The 15,313-nt window shown below is 45.0% G+C and overlaps 1 protein-coding gene across 1 annotated transcript in view; it reads left to right on the forward strand.

Moving 5' to 3' along the window:
* Positions 1–15,313, forward strand: part of sez6b (seizure related 6 homolog b) — a 901,253-nt gene that overhangs the window by 515,457 nt on the left and 370,483 nt on the right. The window contains exon 5 of the mRNA XM_070858015.1: positions 13,903–14,095. Coding sequence (XP_070714116.1) covers positions 13,903–14,095 — 193 coding nt within the window. The remainder of the gene's footprint in view (positions 1–13,902; positions 14,096–15,313) is intronic.

The following is a 15,313-nucleotide window of genomic DNA, read 5'->3' on the forward strand; positions in this document are numbered from 1 at the left end:
CCACGTGGAGGATGATGACCAGTATAGCGCGGATCCGGATACGCAATTCGAGATACCAGAGGAGGAAGTGTATGGACTGTATTCGTTCTTAACAAAGGGCCAACTGATAATGATTAATGTGAAACTTAACGGTGTGCCGGTACCGATGGAATTAAGCAAGTCAATCAGTAATGAGCAAGAGAACATTCAACACGCTGTGGCTTTGAGGCCTAAGCTGAGTCCAGTCAATGGCAAGTTGCTAAAGTTACACTAAAGAACTCATAACGGTGATTGGCAGTGCAGTAGTCAAGGTGTCGTATGATGGTGAGGTTCATGATTTACCGTTGTGGATTGTTCCAGGCAATGATCCAACGCTGTTCGGCAGGAAATGGCTAGAAAAAATCGAATGGAATTGGAACGATATCAAAACGTTGTCGTCGGAGGATGATACTCCATGTGCTCAAGTGCTGAGCAAGTTCCCCTCGCTATTTGAACCAGGCATCGGCAAATTCACAGAAGCCAAGGTGCAGATCCACATCGACTCGGATGCAAGACCCATCCATCATAAAGCTCTGGCTATTCCGTACATGATGAGGGAGAAGGTCAAAATTGAACTGGACAGACTCCAGCGTGAAGGGGTCATATCACCGGACCAATTTAACGAATGGGCCAGCCCCATTGTTCCTGTGTTGAAGAATGATGGCACTGTCAAGATTTGTGGAGACTACAAGATTATGATCAACCGAGTTTCGAAACAGGATCAATACCCGTTACTGAAGGCTGATGACCTGTTTGCAACGCAAGCCGGGGAGAAGTCGTTCACTAAACTGGATCTGATATTGGCCTACATGACACAGGAGCTGGTCGAGACAGTGAAGAAACTTACATGCATCAACACTCATAAAGGACTGTTTATCTACAACAGGTGTCCTTTCAGAATTCGCTCGGCTGCAGCCATATTTCAGATGAACATAAAGAACATAAGAACATAAGAATTAGGAACAGGAGTAGGCCATCTAGCCCCTCAAGCCTGCTCCGCCATTCAACAAGATTATGGCTGATCTGGCCGTGGACTCAGCTCCACTTACCCGCCTGCTCCCCGTAACCCTTAATTCCCTTATTGGTTAAAAATATATCTATCTGTGATTTGAATACATTCAATGAGCCAGCCTCAACTGCTTCCTTGGGCAGAGAATTCCACAGATTCACAACCCTCTGGGAGAAGAAATTCCTTCTCAACTCGGTTTTAAATTGGCTCCCCCGTATTTTGAGGCTGTGCCCCCTAGTTCTAGTCTCCCCGACCAGTGGAAACAACCTCTCTGCCTCTATCTTGTCTATCCCTTTCAATATTTTAAATGTTTCTATAAGATCACCCCTCATCCTTCTGAACTCCAACAAGTAAAGACCCAGTCTACTCAATCTATCATCATAAGGTAACCCTCTCATCTCTGGAATAAGCCTAGTGAATCGTCTCTGTACCCCCTCCAAGCTAGTATATCCTTCCTTAAGTAAGGTGACCAAAACTGCACGCAGTACTCCAGGTGCAGCCTCACCAATACCCTGTACAGTTGCAGCAGGACCTCCCTGCCTTTGTACTCCATCCCTCTTGCAATGAAGGCCAACATTCCATTCGCCTTCCTGATTACCTGCTGCACCTGCAAACTAACTTTTTGGGATTCATGCACAAGGACCCCCAGGTCCCTCTGCACTGCAGCATGTTGTAATTTCTCCACATTCAAATAATATTCCCTTTTACTGTTTTTTTCCCCCCAAGGTGGATGACCTCACATTTTCCGACATTGTATTCCATCTGCCAAACCTTAGCCCATTCGCTTAACCTATCTAAATCTCTTTGCAGCCTCTCTGTGTCCCCTACACAACCCGCTTTCCCACTAATCTTTGTGTCATCTGCAAATTTTGTTACATTACACTCTGTCCCCTCTTCCAGGTCATCTATGTATATTGTAAACAGTTGTGGTCCCAGCACCGATCCCTGTGGCACACCACTAACCACCGATTTCCAACCCGAAAAGGACCCATTTATCCTGACTCTCTGCTTTCTGTTAGCCAGCCAATTCTCTATCCGTGCTAATACATTTCCTCTGACTCCGCGTACCTTTATCTTCTGCAGTAACCTTTTGTGTGGCACCTTATCGAATGCCTTTTGGAAATCTAAATACACCACATCCATCGGTACACCTCTATCCACCATGCTCATTATATCCTCAAAGAATTCCAGTAAATTAGTTAAACATGATTTCCCCTTCATGAATCCATGTTGTGTCTGCTTGATTGCACTATTCCTATCTAGATGTCCCGCTATTTCTTCCTTAATGATAGCTTCAAGCATTTTCCCCACTACAGATGTTAAACTAACCGGCCTATAGTTACCTGCCTTTTGTCTGCCCCCTTTTTTAAACAGAGGCATTACATTAGCTGCTTTCCAATCCACTGGTACCTCCCCAGAGTCCAGAGAATTTTGGTAGATTATAACGAATGCATCTGCTATAACTTCCGCCATCTCTTTTAATACCCTGGGATGCATTTCATCAGGACCAGGGGACTTGTCTACCTTGAGTCCCATTAGCCTGTCCAACACTACCCCCCTAGTGATAGTGATTATCTCAAGGTCCTCCCTTCCCACAGTCCCGTGACCAGCAATTTTTGGCATGGTTTTTGTGTCTTCCACTGTGAAGACCGAAGCAAAATAATTGTTTAAGGTCTCAGCCATTTCCACATTTCCCATTATTAAATCCCCCTTCTCATCTTCTAAGGGATCAACATTTACTTTAGTCACTCTTTTCCATTTTATATATCGGTAAAAGCTTTTACGATCTGTTTTTATGTTTTGCGCAAGTTTACTTTCGTAATCTATCTTTCCTTTCTTTATTGCTTTCTTAGTCATTCTTTGCTGTCATTTAAAATTTTCCCAATCTTCTAGTTTCCTACTAACCTTGGCCACCTTATGGAGAGTATACTGAAGTACGTCCCTAGAACCGTTGTGTTCCAAGGTTGTGACACCGCTGAACATCTGAACAACCTAGAAGAACAACCTACATTGTCTGGACAAAATGGGACTCAGACTGAAACATTCAAAGTGCGTCTTCATAGAAACATAGAAAATAGGTGCAGGAGTAGGCTATTCGGCCCTTCGAGCCTGCACCACCATTCAATAAGATCATGGCTGATCATTCATCTCAGTGCCCCTTTCCTGCTTTCTCTCCATACCCCTTGATCCTTTTAGCCGTAAGGGCCATATATAACTCCCTCTTGAATATATCCAATGAACTGGCATCAACAACTCTCTGCGGTAGAGAATTCCACAGGTTAACAACTCTCTGAGTGAAGAAGTTTCTCCTCATCTCAGTCCTAAATTGCTTACCCCTTTTCCTTAGACTATGTCCCCTGGTTCTGAATTTCCCCAACATCGGGAACATTCATCCTGCATCTAACCTGTCCAGTCCTGTCAGAATTTTATATGTTTCTATGAGATCTGCTTTCATCCTTCTAAACTCTAGTGAATACAGGCCCAGTCGATCCAGTCTCTCCTCATATGTCAGTCCTGCCATCCTGGGAATCAGTCTGGTGAACCTTCGCTGCACTCCCTCTGTCATGTATTCAACTATCATTGTAACCCATGTACAAGCTGACCTAAGTTGTACACCTTGAGAACATTGACCACAAGGGGCGAACTTATGGGAGACACTCCTAACCTGGACTTTCAGGTATAAAAGGGGAAGCTCCATCCACCTTCATCACTTGAGGTCTTGGTAATAAAGGTAACTGGTCATAGAGTGACCTTCTTTCAAGTATGGGCCACGTGTGCATTTATACTGTATAATAAGGTCATATCATTGGCGATGAGAAACTGGGATTTAAACCACGCGAGCATGACCACTAGCAGCACAGAAGAGAGGTACTGTGTTGGTGATGATTGGGACGACTTTATTGAGAGACTACAGAAAAGTTTTGTCACTAAGGAATGGTTGGGAAAGGATTCGGCCGACTACCGCAGTGCTCATCTCCTGACAGTTTGTGGATCCACAACATACTCCCTGATGAAGGACCTTCTCGCGGCAGAGAAGCCAGTGGACAAGACGTTCGAAGAGCTCAGTAAGTTGATCGGGGAACACCTTAAACCGGCGAGCAGCATGCACATGGTGAGACACTGGTTTTACACGCACCGGCGGCAAGAAGGGCAAAGCGTTCCAGATTTCGTGGCAGATCTCCGGCGACTGGCGAGCCTATGTAAGTTCCCAGATGCATGCAGAGCGGAGATGCTGCAAGACTTTTTTATTGAGGGCATCGGGCACACTGGGGTTTTCAGGAAACTGATTGAGACCAAAGACTTGATCTTGGAAGCGGCGGCTCTGATAGCCCAGATATTTATCTCGGGGGAGGAAGAGACCAGAATGATGTATGACAAAAATCTTGGCTCAAATGCGGCAAACGACCAGGGAGTCAACATTGTTAACGCGGCACACAGTTCTCTAGGCAGACAAGGGCAATCGTACATGCCCCGGCTTGTAGTCGAACCCAAAGGGGGAATTCAACAGAGACAATGGCTGGCTGAACGGCGATTCATGCCATCGCAATGGACAATGCGGCCAGTAATGGGGCCATCAACACCTGTTAATGGTGCGCTTAAGGACAGTCAGAGACGATCGACTGGTAATGGACCTTTTGTTTCCAACAATGTGGCCTCCAGCTCATGCTGGAAGTGTGGAGGCAAACACCCAGCCAGAGCTTGCAGGTATCAGCAATATACCTGCAGAAACTGCAACGTCAGCGGTCACTTGGCACGTATGTGCAGGAAGCCTGCAGCCAGGTTGATGTACGAGGAGGACGGGTCCGAGGTAAGCCCTACGAGGCCAAATGAATACTGGGGGAAATCGCTGGAAGCTGAAGTTCAGCGAGTTCATGTGGAGCACATATATAGTTCATATACCAGGACGCCATCGATAATGATGAAAGTGTTCCTCAATGTCATCCCAGTGTTAATAGAGCTAGACACGGGGGCCAGCCAGTCCTTGATGAGTATTAAACAGTTCGAAAGGTTGTGGGTGTCCAAGGCCAGGAGGCCAAAATTATTGCCGATTGACGCACAACTACGGAAATATACAAAGGAGATCATTCCGGTGCTCGGCAGCACCACGGTAGTCGTGACCCACAAAGATTCAGAGAACAGGTTGCCACTCTGGATTGTCCCGTGGGATGGTCCCACACTACTGGGGAGGAGTTGGCTTGCTGTCATGAACTGGAAATGGGGCGATGTCAATGCAATTTCTTCTGTGGAATGAGTATGCTCACTGGTCCTGGACAAATTTGATTCATTATTTCAACCCGGCATCAGCACTTTCATGGGGGCCAAGGTAGTGACTCACATAAACCCGGACACCAGGCCAGTACACCACAAGGCCAGAGCAGTGCCGTATGTGATGCAGGAAAAGATAGAATGCGAATTGGACCGCCTGATGAGGGAAGGCATCATCACGCCAGTCGAATTCAGTGACTGGGTGAGCCCGATCGTGCCGGTGCTCAAAACCGATGGGTCGGTCAGGATATGTGGCGATTACAAGGCCACCATCAATTGGGTGTCATTCCAAGACTAGTACCCGCTACCGAGAGTGGAGGACCTCTTTGCAACGCTGTCCAGTAGCAAACTTTTTTCAAAATTGGACCTGACCTCAGCTTACATGACCCAGGAGCTGGCAAGTGAGTCGAAGAAGCTGACCACCATCATGACACACAAGGGGTTGTTTGAGTATAACAGATGTCCGTTCGGGATTCGTTCGGCCGCCGCGATCTTTCAGTGAAACATGGAAAGCCTCCTCAAGTCGATTCCAAGGACGGTGGTTTTTCAAGACGACATCTTCATCACGGGTCGCGATACTGAAGCACACCTCCACAATCTGGAGGAGGTGCTACGCAGACTGGACCGGGTAGGGCTGCGAATGAAAAAGGCGAAGTGCGTCTTCCTAGCTTCAGAGGTAGAATTCCTGGGGAGGAGGGTAGCAGCAGATGGGATCAGACCTACTGCGTCCAAAACGGAAGCGATCCAGAGAGCACCGAGACCCCGTAACACGTTGGAGCTGCGTTTGTTCCTGGGGCTCCTGAGCTATTTTAGTAACTTTCTTCCCAAATTGAGCACGCTGTTCGAGCCGCTACACGTGCTCCTATGCAAAGTTCGCGATTGGGTCTGGGGGGAACAGCCAGAAAAGGGCTTTTGATAGAGCACGCAATTTGTTATGCTCCAACAAACTGTTAACATTGTATGACCCGTGTAAGAAACTGGTTCTAACGTGCGATGCTTCGTCCTATGGGGTCAGGTGTGTGTTGCAGCATGTGAATGCCAATGGTCACTTACAGCCGGTAGCTTATGCCTCCAGAAGTCTGTCCCAGGCAGAAAGGGGCTACGGGATGGTAGAAAAGGAAGCGCTAGTATGTGTATATGCAGTAACAGAAAATGCACCAGTACCTGTTTGGCAGGAAATTTGAGCTGGAGACAGATCACAAACTCCTAACGTCCCTTTTGGCTGACAACAAGGCCATAAATGCGAATGCATCGACCCGCATACAGAGGTGGGCACTTACGTTAGCCGCCTATGACTACACAATTCGGCACAGACTGAGCACTGAAAACTGCGCCGATGCACTCAGCAGGCTCCCACTAGCCACCAGTAAGGGGGCAAATGAGCATGCTGCTGAGATGGTCATAGCTGTTGAAGCTTTCGAAAGTGAAGGCTCACCTGTGACAGCCCGTCACATTAAAGTCTGGACAAATAAAGACCCACTACTGTCTTTAATCAAGAAATGTGTCCTGAATGGGGACTGGGCAGCCACGCACGGGTCATGCCCTGAGGAATTTAAACCGTTTCATAGGCGCAAGGATGAACTCTCGATTCAGGCCGATTGCCTACTGTGGAGAAACCAAGTAGTCAGGTATAAAAGGGGAAGCTCCACCCACCTTCGTCACTTGAGGTCTTGGTACTAAAGGTAACTGGTCACAGAGTGACCTTCTCTCAAGTATGGGTCTCATGTGCATTTATACTGTATAGTAAGGACATATCACCCTCAATAGCAAGAACGTCCTTCCTCAGATTAGGAGACCAAAACTGAACACAATATTCCAGGTGAGGCCTCACTAAGGCCCTATACAACTGCAGTAAGACCTCCCTGCTCCTATACTCAAATCCCCTAGCTATGAAGGCCAACATACCATTTGCCTTCTTCACCACCTGCTGAACCTGCATGCCAATTTTCAATGACTGATGTAGCATGACACCCTCTTCTCGCTGCACCTCCCCTTTTCTTAATCTACCGCCATTCAGATAATATTCTGCCTTCGTGTTTTTACCACCAAAGTGGATAACCTCATATTTATCCACATTATACTGCATCTGCCACGTGTTTGCCCACTCACTTTACCTGTCCAAGTCACCCTGCAGCCTTTTAGCATCCTCCTCACAGCTCACACTGCCACCCAGCTTAGTGTCATCTGCAAACTTGGAGATATTACACTCAATTCCCTCATCTAAATCGTTAATGTATATTGTAAATAGTTGGCGTCCCAGCACTGAGCCCTGCGGTACCCCACTAGTCACTGCCTGCCATTCTGAAAAGGACCTGTTTATCCCGACTCTCTGCTTCCTGTCTGCCAATCAGTTCTCTATCCATGTCAGTACCATGTGCTTTAATTTTGCACACCAATCTCTTGTGTATGACCTTGTCAAAAGCCTTTTGAAAGTCCAAATAAACCACATCCACTGGTTCTCCCTTGTCCACTCTACTAGTTACATCCTCAAAAAATTATAGGAGAATTGTCAAGCAGGATTTCCCTTTCATAAATCCATGCTGAATAGACCGGTCCCATCACTGCTTTCCAAATGTGCTGCTATTTCAATCTTTAATAATTGATTCCAAATTTTCCCCACTCCTGATGTCAGGCTAACCGGTCTATAATTATCCATTTTCTCTCTCCCTCCATTCTTAAAAAGTGGTGTTACGTTAGCTACCCTCCAGTCCATAGGAACCGATCCAGAGTCGATAGACTGTTGGAAAATGATCACCAATGCATCCACTATTTCTAGGGCTACCTCCTTAAGAACTCTGGGATGCAGACTATCAGGCCCCGGGGATTTATCGGCCTTCAATCCCATCAATTTCCCGAACACAATTTCCCGCCTAATAAGGATTTCCTTCAGTTCCTCCTTCTCACTAGACCCTCAATTCTCTAGTATTTCCGGAAGGTTATTTGTGTCTTCCTTCATGAAGACAGAACCAATGTATTTGATTAACTGCTCCACCATTTCTTTGTTCCCCATTATAAATTCACCTGAATCTGACTGCAAGGGACCTACGTTTGTTTTCACTAAACTTTTTCTCTTCATATATCTATAGAAGCTTTTTAGTCAGTTTTTATGTTCCCAGCAAGCTTCCTCTCATACTCTATTTGTCCCCTCCTAATTAAACCCTTCGTCCTCCTCTGCTGTATTACAAAATTCTCCCAGTCCTCAGGTTTGCTGCTTTTTCTGGCCAATTTATATGCCTTTTCCTTGCATTTAACGCTATCCTTAATTTCCCTTGTTAGCTACTGGTTGAGCCACCTTCCCCGTTTTATTTTTACTCCAGACAGGGATGTGCAATTGTTGAAGTCCATCCATGTCTTTAAATGTTTGCCATTGCCTATCCACCATCAACCCTTTAAGTTTCACTCGCTAGTCTATTCTAGCCAATTCACGTCTCATAACATCGAAGTTACCTTTCCTTAAGTTCAGGACCCTAGTCTGTGAATTAACTGTGTCACTCTCCATCTTAATAAAGAATTCTACCATATTATGGTCACTCTTTCCCAAGGGGCCTCGCACAACAAGATTGCTAATTAGTCCTTTCTCATTACACATCACCCAGTCTAGGATGGCCAGCCCTCTAGTTGTTTCCTCGACATATTGGTCTAGAAAACCATCCCTACTACACTCCAGGAAATCCTCCTCCACCAGTTTGGTTAGCCCAATCAATATGTAGATTAAAGTCACCCATGATAACTGCTGTACCTTTATTGCATGCATCCCTAATTTCTTGTTTGATGCTGTCCCCAACCTCACTACTACTGTTTGGTGATCTGTTCACAACTCCCACTCACGTTTTCTGCCCTTTGGTATTCCGTAACTCCACCCATACCGATTCCACATCATTCAAGTTCATGTCCTTCCTTACTATTGCATTAATTTCCTCTTTAACCAGCAACGCCACCCCGCCTCCTTTTCTTTTCTGTCTATCCTTCCTAAATGTTAAATATCCCTGGATGTTGAGTTCCCAGCCTTGGTCACCCTGGAGCCATGTCTCCGTGATGCCAATTACATCATATCCGTTAACTGCTATCTGCCTAGTTAATTCGTCCACGTTATTCTGAATATTCCTTGCATTGAGGCACAGAGCCTTCAGCCTTGTCTTTTTTAACACACTTTGCTCCTTTAGAATTTTGCTGTAATGTGGCCCTTTTTGCTTTTTGCCTTGGGTTTCTCTGCCCTCCACTTTTACTTTTCTTCTTTCTATCTTTTGCTTCTGCCCCCATTCTACTTCCCTCTGTCTCCCTGCATAGGTTCATGGCACCGGAAGTCGAATTCCTGTAGAGGAAAATTGCTGCTGATGGCATCAGGCCTACAGACTTGAAAACCAGGGCCATCAAAAATGCACCCAAGCCTCAATGTGACGGAGCTGCATTCGTTCCTTGGTCTACTCAACTACTTCAGTAATTTCCTACCTAGATTGAGCACTTTATTAGAGCCCCTGCACATGCTGCTAAGAAAAGGCGACAACTGGGTTTGGGGTGCGTCTCAAGACAGAGCTTTTGAGAAAGCTACTAATCTGCTTTGCTCTCACAAGCTGCTGGTACATTATGTCTGTGTAAGCGTCTAGTATTGGCCTGTGATGCTTCGTCTTACGGAGTTGATTGCGTGCTCCAACAAGCTAATGAGTCGGGTAAACTACAACCTGTTGCGTATGCTTCTAAAGTTTGTCAAAAGCGGAAAGAGTCTACAGCATGGTAGAAAAGGAAGCATTAGCCTGTGTGTATGGGGTTAAAAAGATGCATCAGTACCTGTTTGGTCTTCGGTTTGAACTGGATACAGATCACAAGCCACTCATTTCATTGTTTTCAGAAAACAAATGTATCAATACCAATGTTTCGTCCTGCATCCAGAGGTGGGCGCTGACATTATCTGCCTATGATTATGTCATTCGCCATAGACCTGGCACTGAGAATTGTGCCGATGTACTGAGCTGTCTGCCGTTGCCCAGACCGGAGATGGAGACGCCACAACCTGCAGACCTACTGTTAGTCATGGATGCCTTTGAAAGTGAAGGAACCCCCGTCACGGCTCAACAAGTTAAGACATGGACAAGCCAGGACCCGATATTATCGGTTGTGAAATGTTGTGTCCTTAGCGGTGATTGGTCTGCCATATCCAAGCAAATGGGTGATGAGACCAAACCTTACAACTGTCGCAAAGATGAACTATCCATTCAGTCAGATTGTTTACTGTGGGGTAATCATGTCGTTATGCCTAAGAAAGACAGAGAGAAGTTTGTACATGACCTACATAGCACTCATCCCAGTATTGTCATGATGAAAGCCATGGCCAGGTCTCATGGATGGTGGCCTGGAATTGACTCTGATCTGGAATCATGTGTGCATCAGTGCAACACTTGCATGCAGCTAAGTAAAGCACCAGCAGAATCGCCGTTGAGTCTGTGGTCATGGCCATCTAAACCGTGGTCCAGGATCCACATCGACTTTGCAGGTCCCTTCCCCTGGGAAAGATGTTTTTAGTCATGGTGGATGCATATTCCAAGTGGATAGAGTGTATAGTCATATCGTCCAGTACATCCACAGCTACCATTTGAGAGCCTTCATGTCATGTTTGCTACTCCTGGTCTGCCTGACATCATTGTAAGCGACAACGGGCCTTGCTTCACTAGTCTGGAGTTTCAAGAGTTCGTGAAACTCAATGGTATCAAACATGTGAGGTCAGCACCATTCAAACCTGCATCTAATGGTCAAGCAGAGCGTGCTGTACAAACCATCAAGCAGAGTATGAAATGTGTAACTCAGGGTTCACTGCAGACTCGCTTGTCATGCATGTTGCTTAGTTACAGGACAAGACCCCACACGCTTACTGGGATCCACCCTGCTGAACTATTGATGAAGAGAGCTCAAGACTAAGCTCTCTCTTGTCCACCCTGACTTGAACAATCATGTTGAATACAGACGTCAAAGTCAGCAGTGATATCATGATCGCGACATTTCTGTTAATGTACTAAATTATGGTCAAGGTCCCAAGTGGATCGCCGGTACTGTTATGGCCAAGGAGAGTAACAGAGTGTTTATCGTCAAGCTCAAGAACGGGCAAACATGCAGGAAACATGTTGATCAGATAAAGCTGCGGCACACAGATGAAACAGAACAGTCTGAGGAAGACACAATCAGTGACCAACCAACCTACCCTCAATCATCAGAGGACTCCGCTGTCATCAATGAATCTGGATTTTCAATCCCTGATCTGGTCATTGCCACTCCCATCAGATCAGCTACCCGGCCCCCAGTCATAACTGACTCAGAACGCTCGGCCAAGGCTGGAGTTGAACTGAGACAATCAACTCGGGAGCGGAAAGCCCCGGAGCCGTTCAACTTGTAAAAAGACTGTTACTAATATCTTAAAGGGGAATATTGTATGTATGCTTGGGATTACTAGCCACCGGGTGGCGCGACTGTCAGAGGTCATTGGGCTGTATGCACGTGTGTGTAGCCCAGGTATAAAAGGCAAGCCATCTTGTAATGCAATCACTTTGGGCCCTAATAAAACAGAGCCAGCTTTGTACCTGTGTTAGTTTACAGTATTCAGTCTATCAAGTTATTACATACATAACACATAGGAAGTAAGAGTTTACTAAATGGTTTACTTTTTAATGCAAATTATTCAGTTTAGATTTATACGCTTTTTGATCCTATATTTTGCCAATGAATCAATTTGCTTTCAACTAAACCATGTAGACAGAGATATTATCATCATCATAGGCAGCCCCTCGAAGCGAGGATGACTTGCTTCCACGCCAAAAAAGGATGAGTTCACAGGTGTTTCAATGAAGGACCCGAACTATATCCTCAAGGGTGAAAGATGCCTGTGCGTGGATTTTTTTAACGTGTGGTGACCGTTGCACACCAGCCATCGCACGGCCTTGACAGAGCTAGGTCTTGGTCCAGTGGCAAGGATTACCCAAGACAACTGGAGACCAGCTCTGCTGCACGGATCTAGTGCGCACACATGTAGTGGTGTGGGCTGACCCGTGCTGTCCCGGGCCCCCGAACTCCCCCTTCCCCTGAGCCACGATCACGTCCCTCCACAGTCTCTCACCGCTCCTTCGCCCCGACCTCGCTGCTCTTGCTGTATCTGCCCACACTCCAATCACCTTACTGGACCTTGATGACATCACTCTTTGCTGCTGTTGCCCTCCTGCACCAATATGAAGAGTGGGTGGGGACATCACTATTTTGGTGATTTTACATAAGTTAGTCTCTGTAATCCTGAAATATTCCCCCATTCATTTAGTACATTTTTAAAATCTAAGCAGGAAGATTTCATGGCAATCCAGTTACTTTCTTCTTCCATTGATATTTTCTTCAATTCGTTCTGATATCGTCATGCTATTAATTACATACATGAACACAATTAACCATGAGGCTAAATGTGGGACCCTGTTAGCAAGACAAGAAAAGTTATAGAAAATAAAAGCAGTAAAAACGCATTACAATTAACATTTTAATAAAAGGTTGTGTTACTAATTGAAATGTCATTCACCCATAATTAGACTAGTAGTGCACTGTAGAAAGCATTAGCTGTCCTTTACATTTGCAAGTTTGTAGAAAAAGTTGCGTCTGTGAGTTTAGTTCTGTATGTTTGGTGTTTGTGTTGGTTTGCTCGAACAGGCAGCCGATGAATGGTAACAGGGATACTGATGCTTAGCAATTGTGTAATGAAGGGATAATGCTTCTCCTCCAATTTTCCATGCAGTGACTTCACAATCTGGGATACTAAGTGAGGCAATGTCTTCCCTCAAAAGGAGGAATCCTTTCAGCAGGGCGCAGTAGCCGAGTGATTACGATACTGAAATAGCAACCCAGATCATGTCAAGTTATGGATTTGATGAATCTGGCATCAGAATCGTTAAATCCCAAATGTTTCAGGGAAGGGAACCTGATCTGACTCACATGGTTAAGTAGGGATGAGCAATAAATCCTGACAATGGAAACAAAAATTCAGTTAAGGCAGAGGCTCAGGTGACCTACTCTTTACTGAATGAGAGACTGAGAGATGGTATCAGGAAATCGAAAAATAGATGCAGAAATAGTGTTCTGTAATGTACGTTTGAAGAGGGGTGGACTTGCAATCATTATGTACCTCCTGTTTTCAGTGTTCCGTTCCTATTACTGCCTCCCAATGCTGCACAATATCCGTGGCCCAGACTGACCCACTGACTTGTTCGAATGCTATTCTGACACTTGGTTAGAGTGGGCTGGAACAGTCTGATATGGCAGTGCAGCTCTCACATGAACTAAAGATAGAATTACAATGCTAGAGCCCTAATTTGCAACCAATGTTTCTTCATGACACAACTCAATGCCAAGGGCACTGGGTCATTGAATTTGCATTTAGCTACGATTTAACTTGAAGGGCTGCTAAGTTTAACATCTATACATAAATTCCTTGATAAAGTTAAATGTATATAATACTCCTAGCAATATATAAATGTCAAAGCATAGGAATTCTGTTGCTGCTCCAATGCCATCTCTGCTTTGCTCGAGCCACAACACTTTGGTAATTGGTCATTTTGTAACTCTCTTTTCCACACAATCTCTCTCTGCAGGTCAAAAACATCAGCCTGTCCGAAGGAGAGATGCTAACAATTGAAGGGCTCGATGGAGATAAACCAACTGTTCTTGCCAACGAGTCGATTTTAATGAAGGGGCAGGTGATTCGCAGCCCAAGCAATCAAGTTTCTATCCATTTCCAAAGCATTCAACTTGGAAACCCAGGCTCATTCCAATTCCATTATCAAGGTAAGTGCTTACACAGCAGGGCTGGGATGATGAGACGCAAGCAATGTCAATGTTTTGTGGCTGAGTATTTTTTCAAATCTGAAAGCAAGAGGCTGAACTTAGAAAAGAGCACTAACCTGCGAAATCTTGCACAAAATGAAAATTTACATCCAATGAAGTGAAATGATACTGATATTTGTCAGGAGCTGTGTAAGAGACACCCACGTGCAACACATACTCACACATACAATGCCTTCCTATTGGCTCCAACTGAGCTCGTAAAGGGACCCTGATGTAAAATATCTTTGGAAAAGATTGGTTTGTGTCAACAGAGAATACAGTGGCACCTTATTTAATTGAAAGATTGTTTAAGATGTAAACTAAATGTGTATCTGGCACGGGCTCGATGGGCCGAATGGCCTTCTTCCGTGCTGTAACCATTCTATGATTCTATGTCGCAGTTTTGATACTACTTAGTGTTTTTTCCATTCCTCCGTCTTCAGTGGTAGTTGGTAAAGCAGAGCTTTTTATGTTAAGTATCGGAGCCTGAGGTGACTACGGCATAGATGAGTAATGCAAAAGATGGTGATTGAGAGTCCACTGTGATAGTTACAGCAACAAATGAGGAAAATTTCCTCTCTCCATTATTTGTAGTAATATTGTAAATATAGGCCTATATTTCGGACTGATTTTGTATTGTTTGGCCAGTTTTTGCATGTTTTCCAGCTTGTGTTTGTTACTTCTGTTTTGGGGAGGGGAGAAAAACAAATTCCTGACACCTTAGACAAGCAAGACATTCTCACAGAAAATATAATTTTATTTTTTGCAATTCTCTGCTTTGCTGCTCTCTCAAGCCATTTGCTTCACCCCAGGTTATTTTGTTACCCGCAGATACAATCTGTAATTTACAGAAAATGCAGTGAAAGAGATAGCAGTGGGAGCAATAATACAGGAAGGCAAGATAAAGGAGCCTAGCTTTGGAGTAAAAGAATATAACACAGGCAAAAAATATTTATAAAAGTGTGTCGTTTTCGGAAGATGGTATTCCTGAGTCCAGCCGAGATTGAAAGAGCAGCAATGCTTGTTACAACTTCCAAACAGCACGATTCAGACTGGCACAGTGGCAGTCAATTGGACTTAGATTTGTCATCCCTTGAGATTTTATTATAGGTACCAGCTTTTACCTAAGGAGTGCAATTTGTGTGGACTCTTTCCTCCCCGATTATCGCCTTCAAACCC

The sequence above is a fragment of the Pristiophorus japonicus genome, chromosome 16, assembly GCF_044704955.1.
Source record: "Pristiophorus japonicus isolate sPriJap1 chromosome 16, sPriJap1.hap1, whole genome shotgun sequence".
Taxonomy (NCBI): domain Eukaryota; kingdom Metazoa; phylum Chordata; class Chondrichthyes; family Pristiophoridae; genus Pristiophorus; species Pristiophorus japonicus.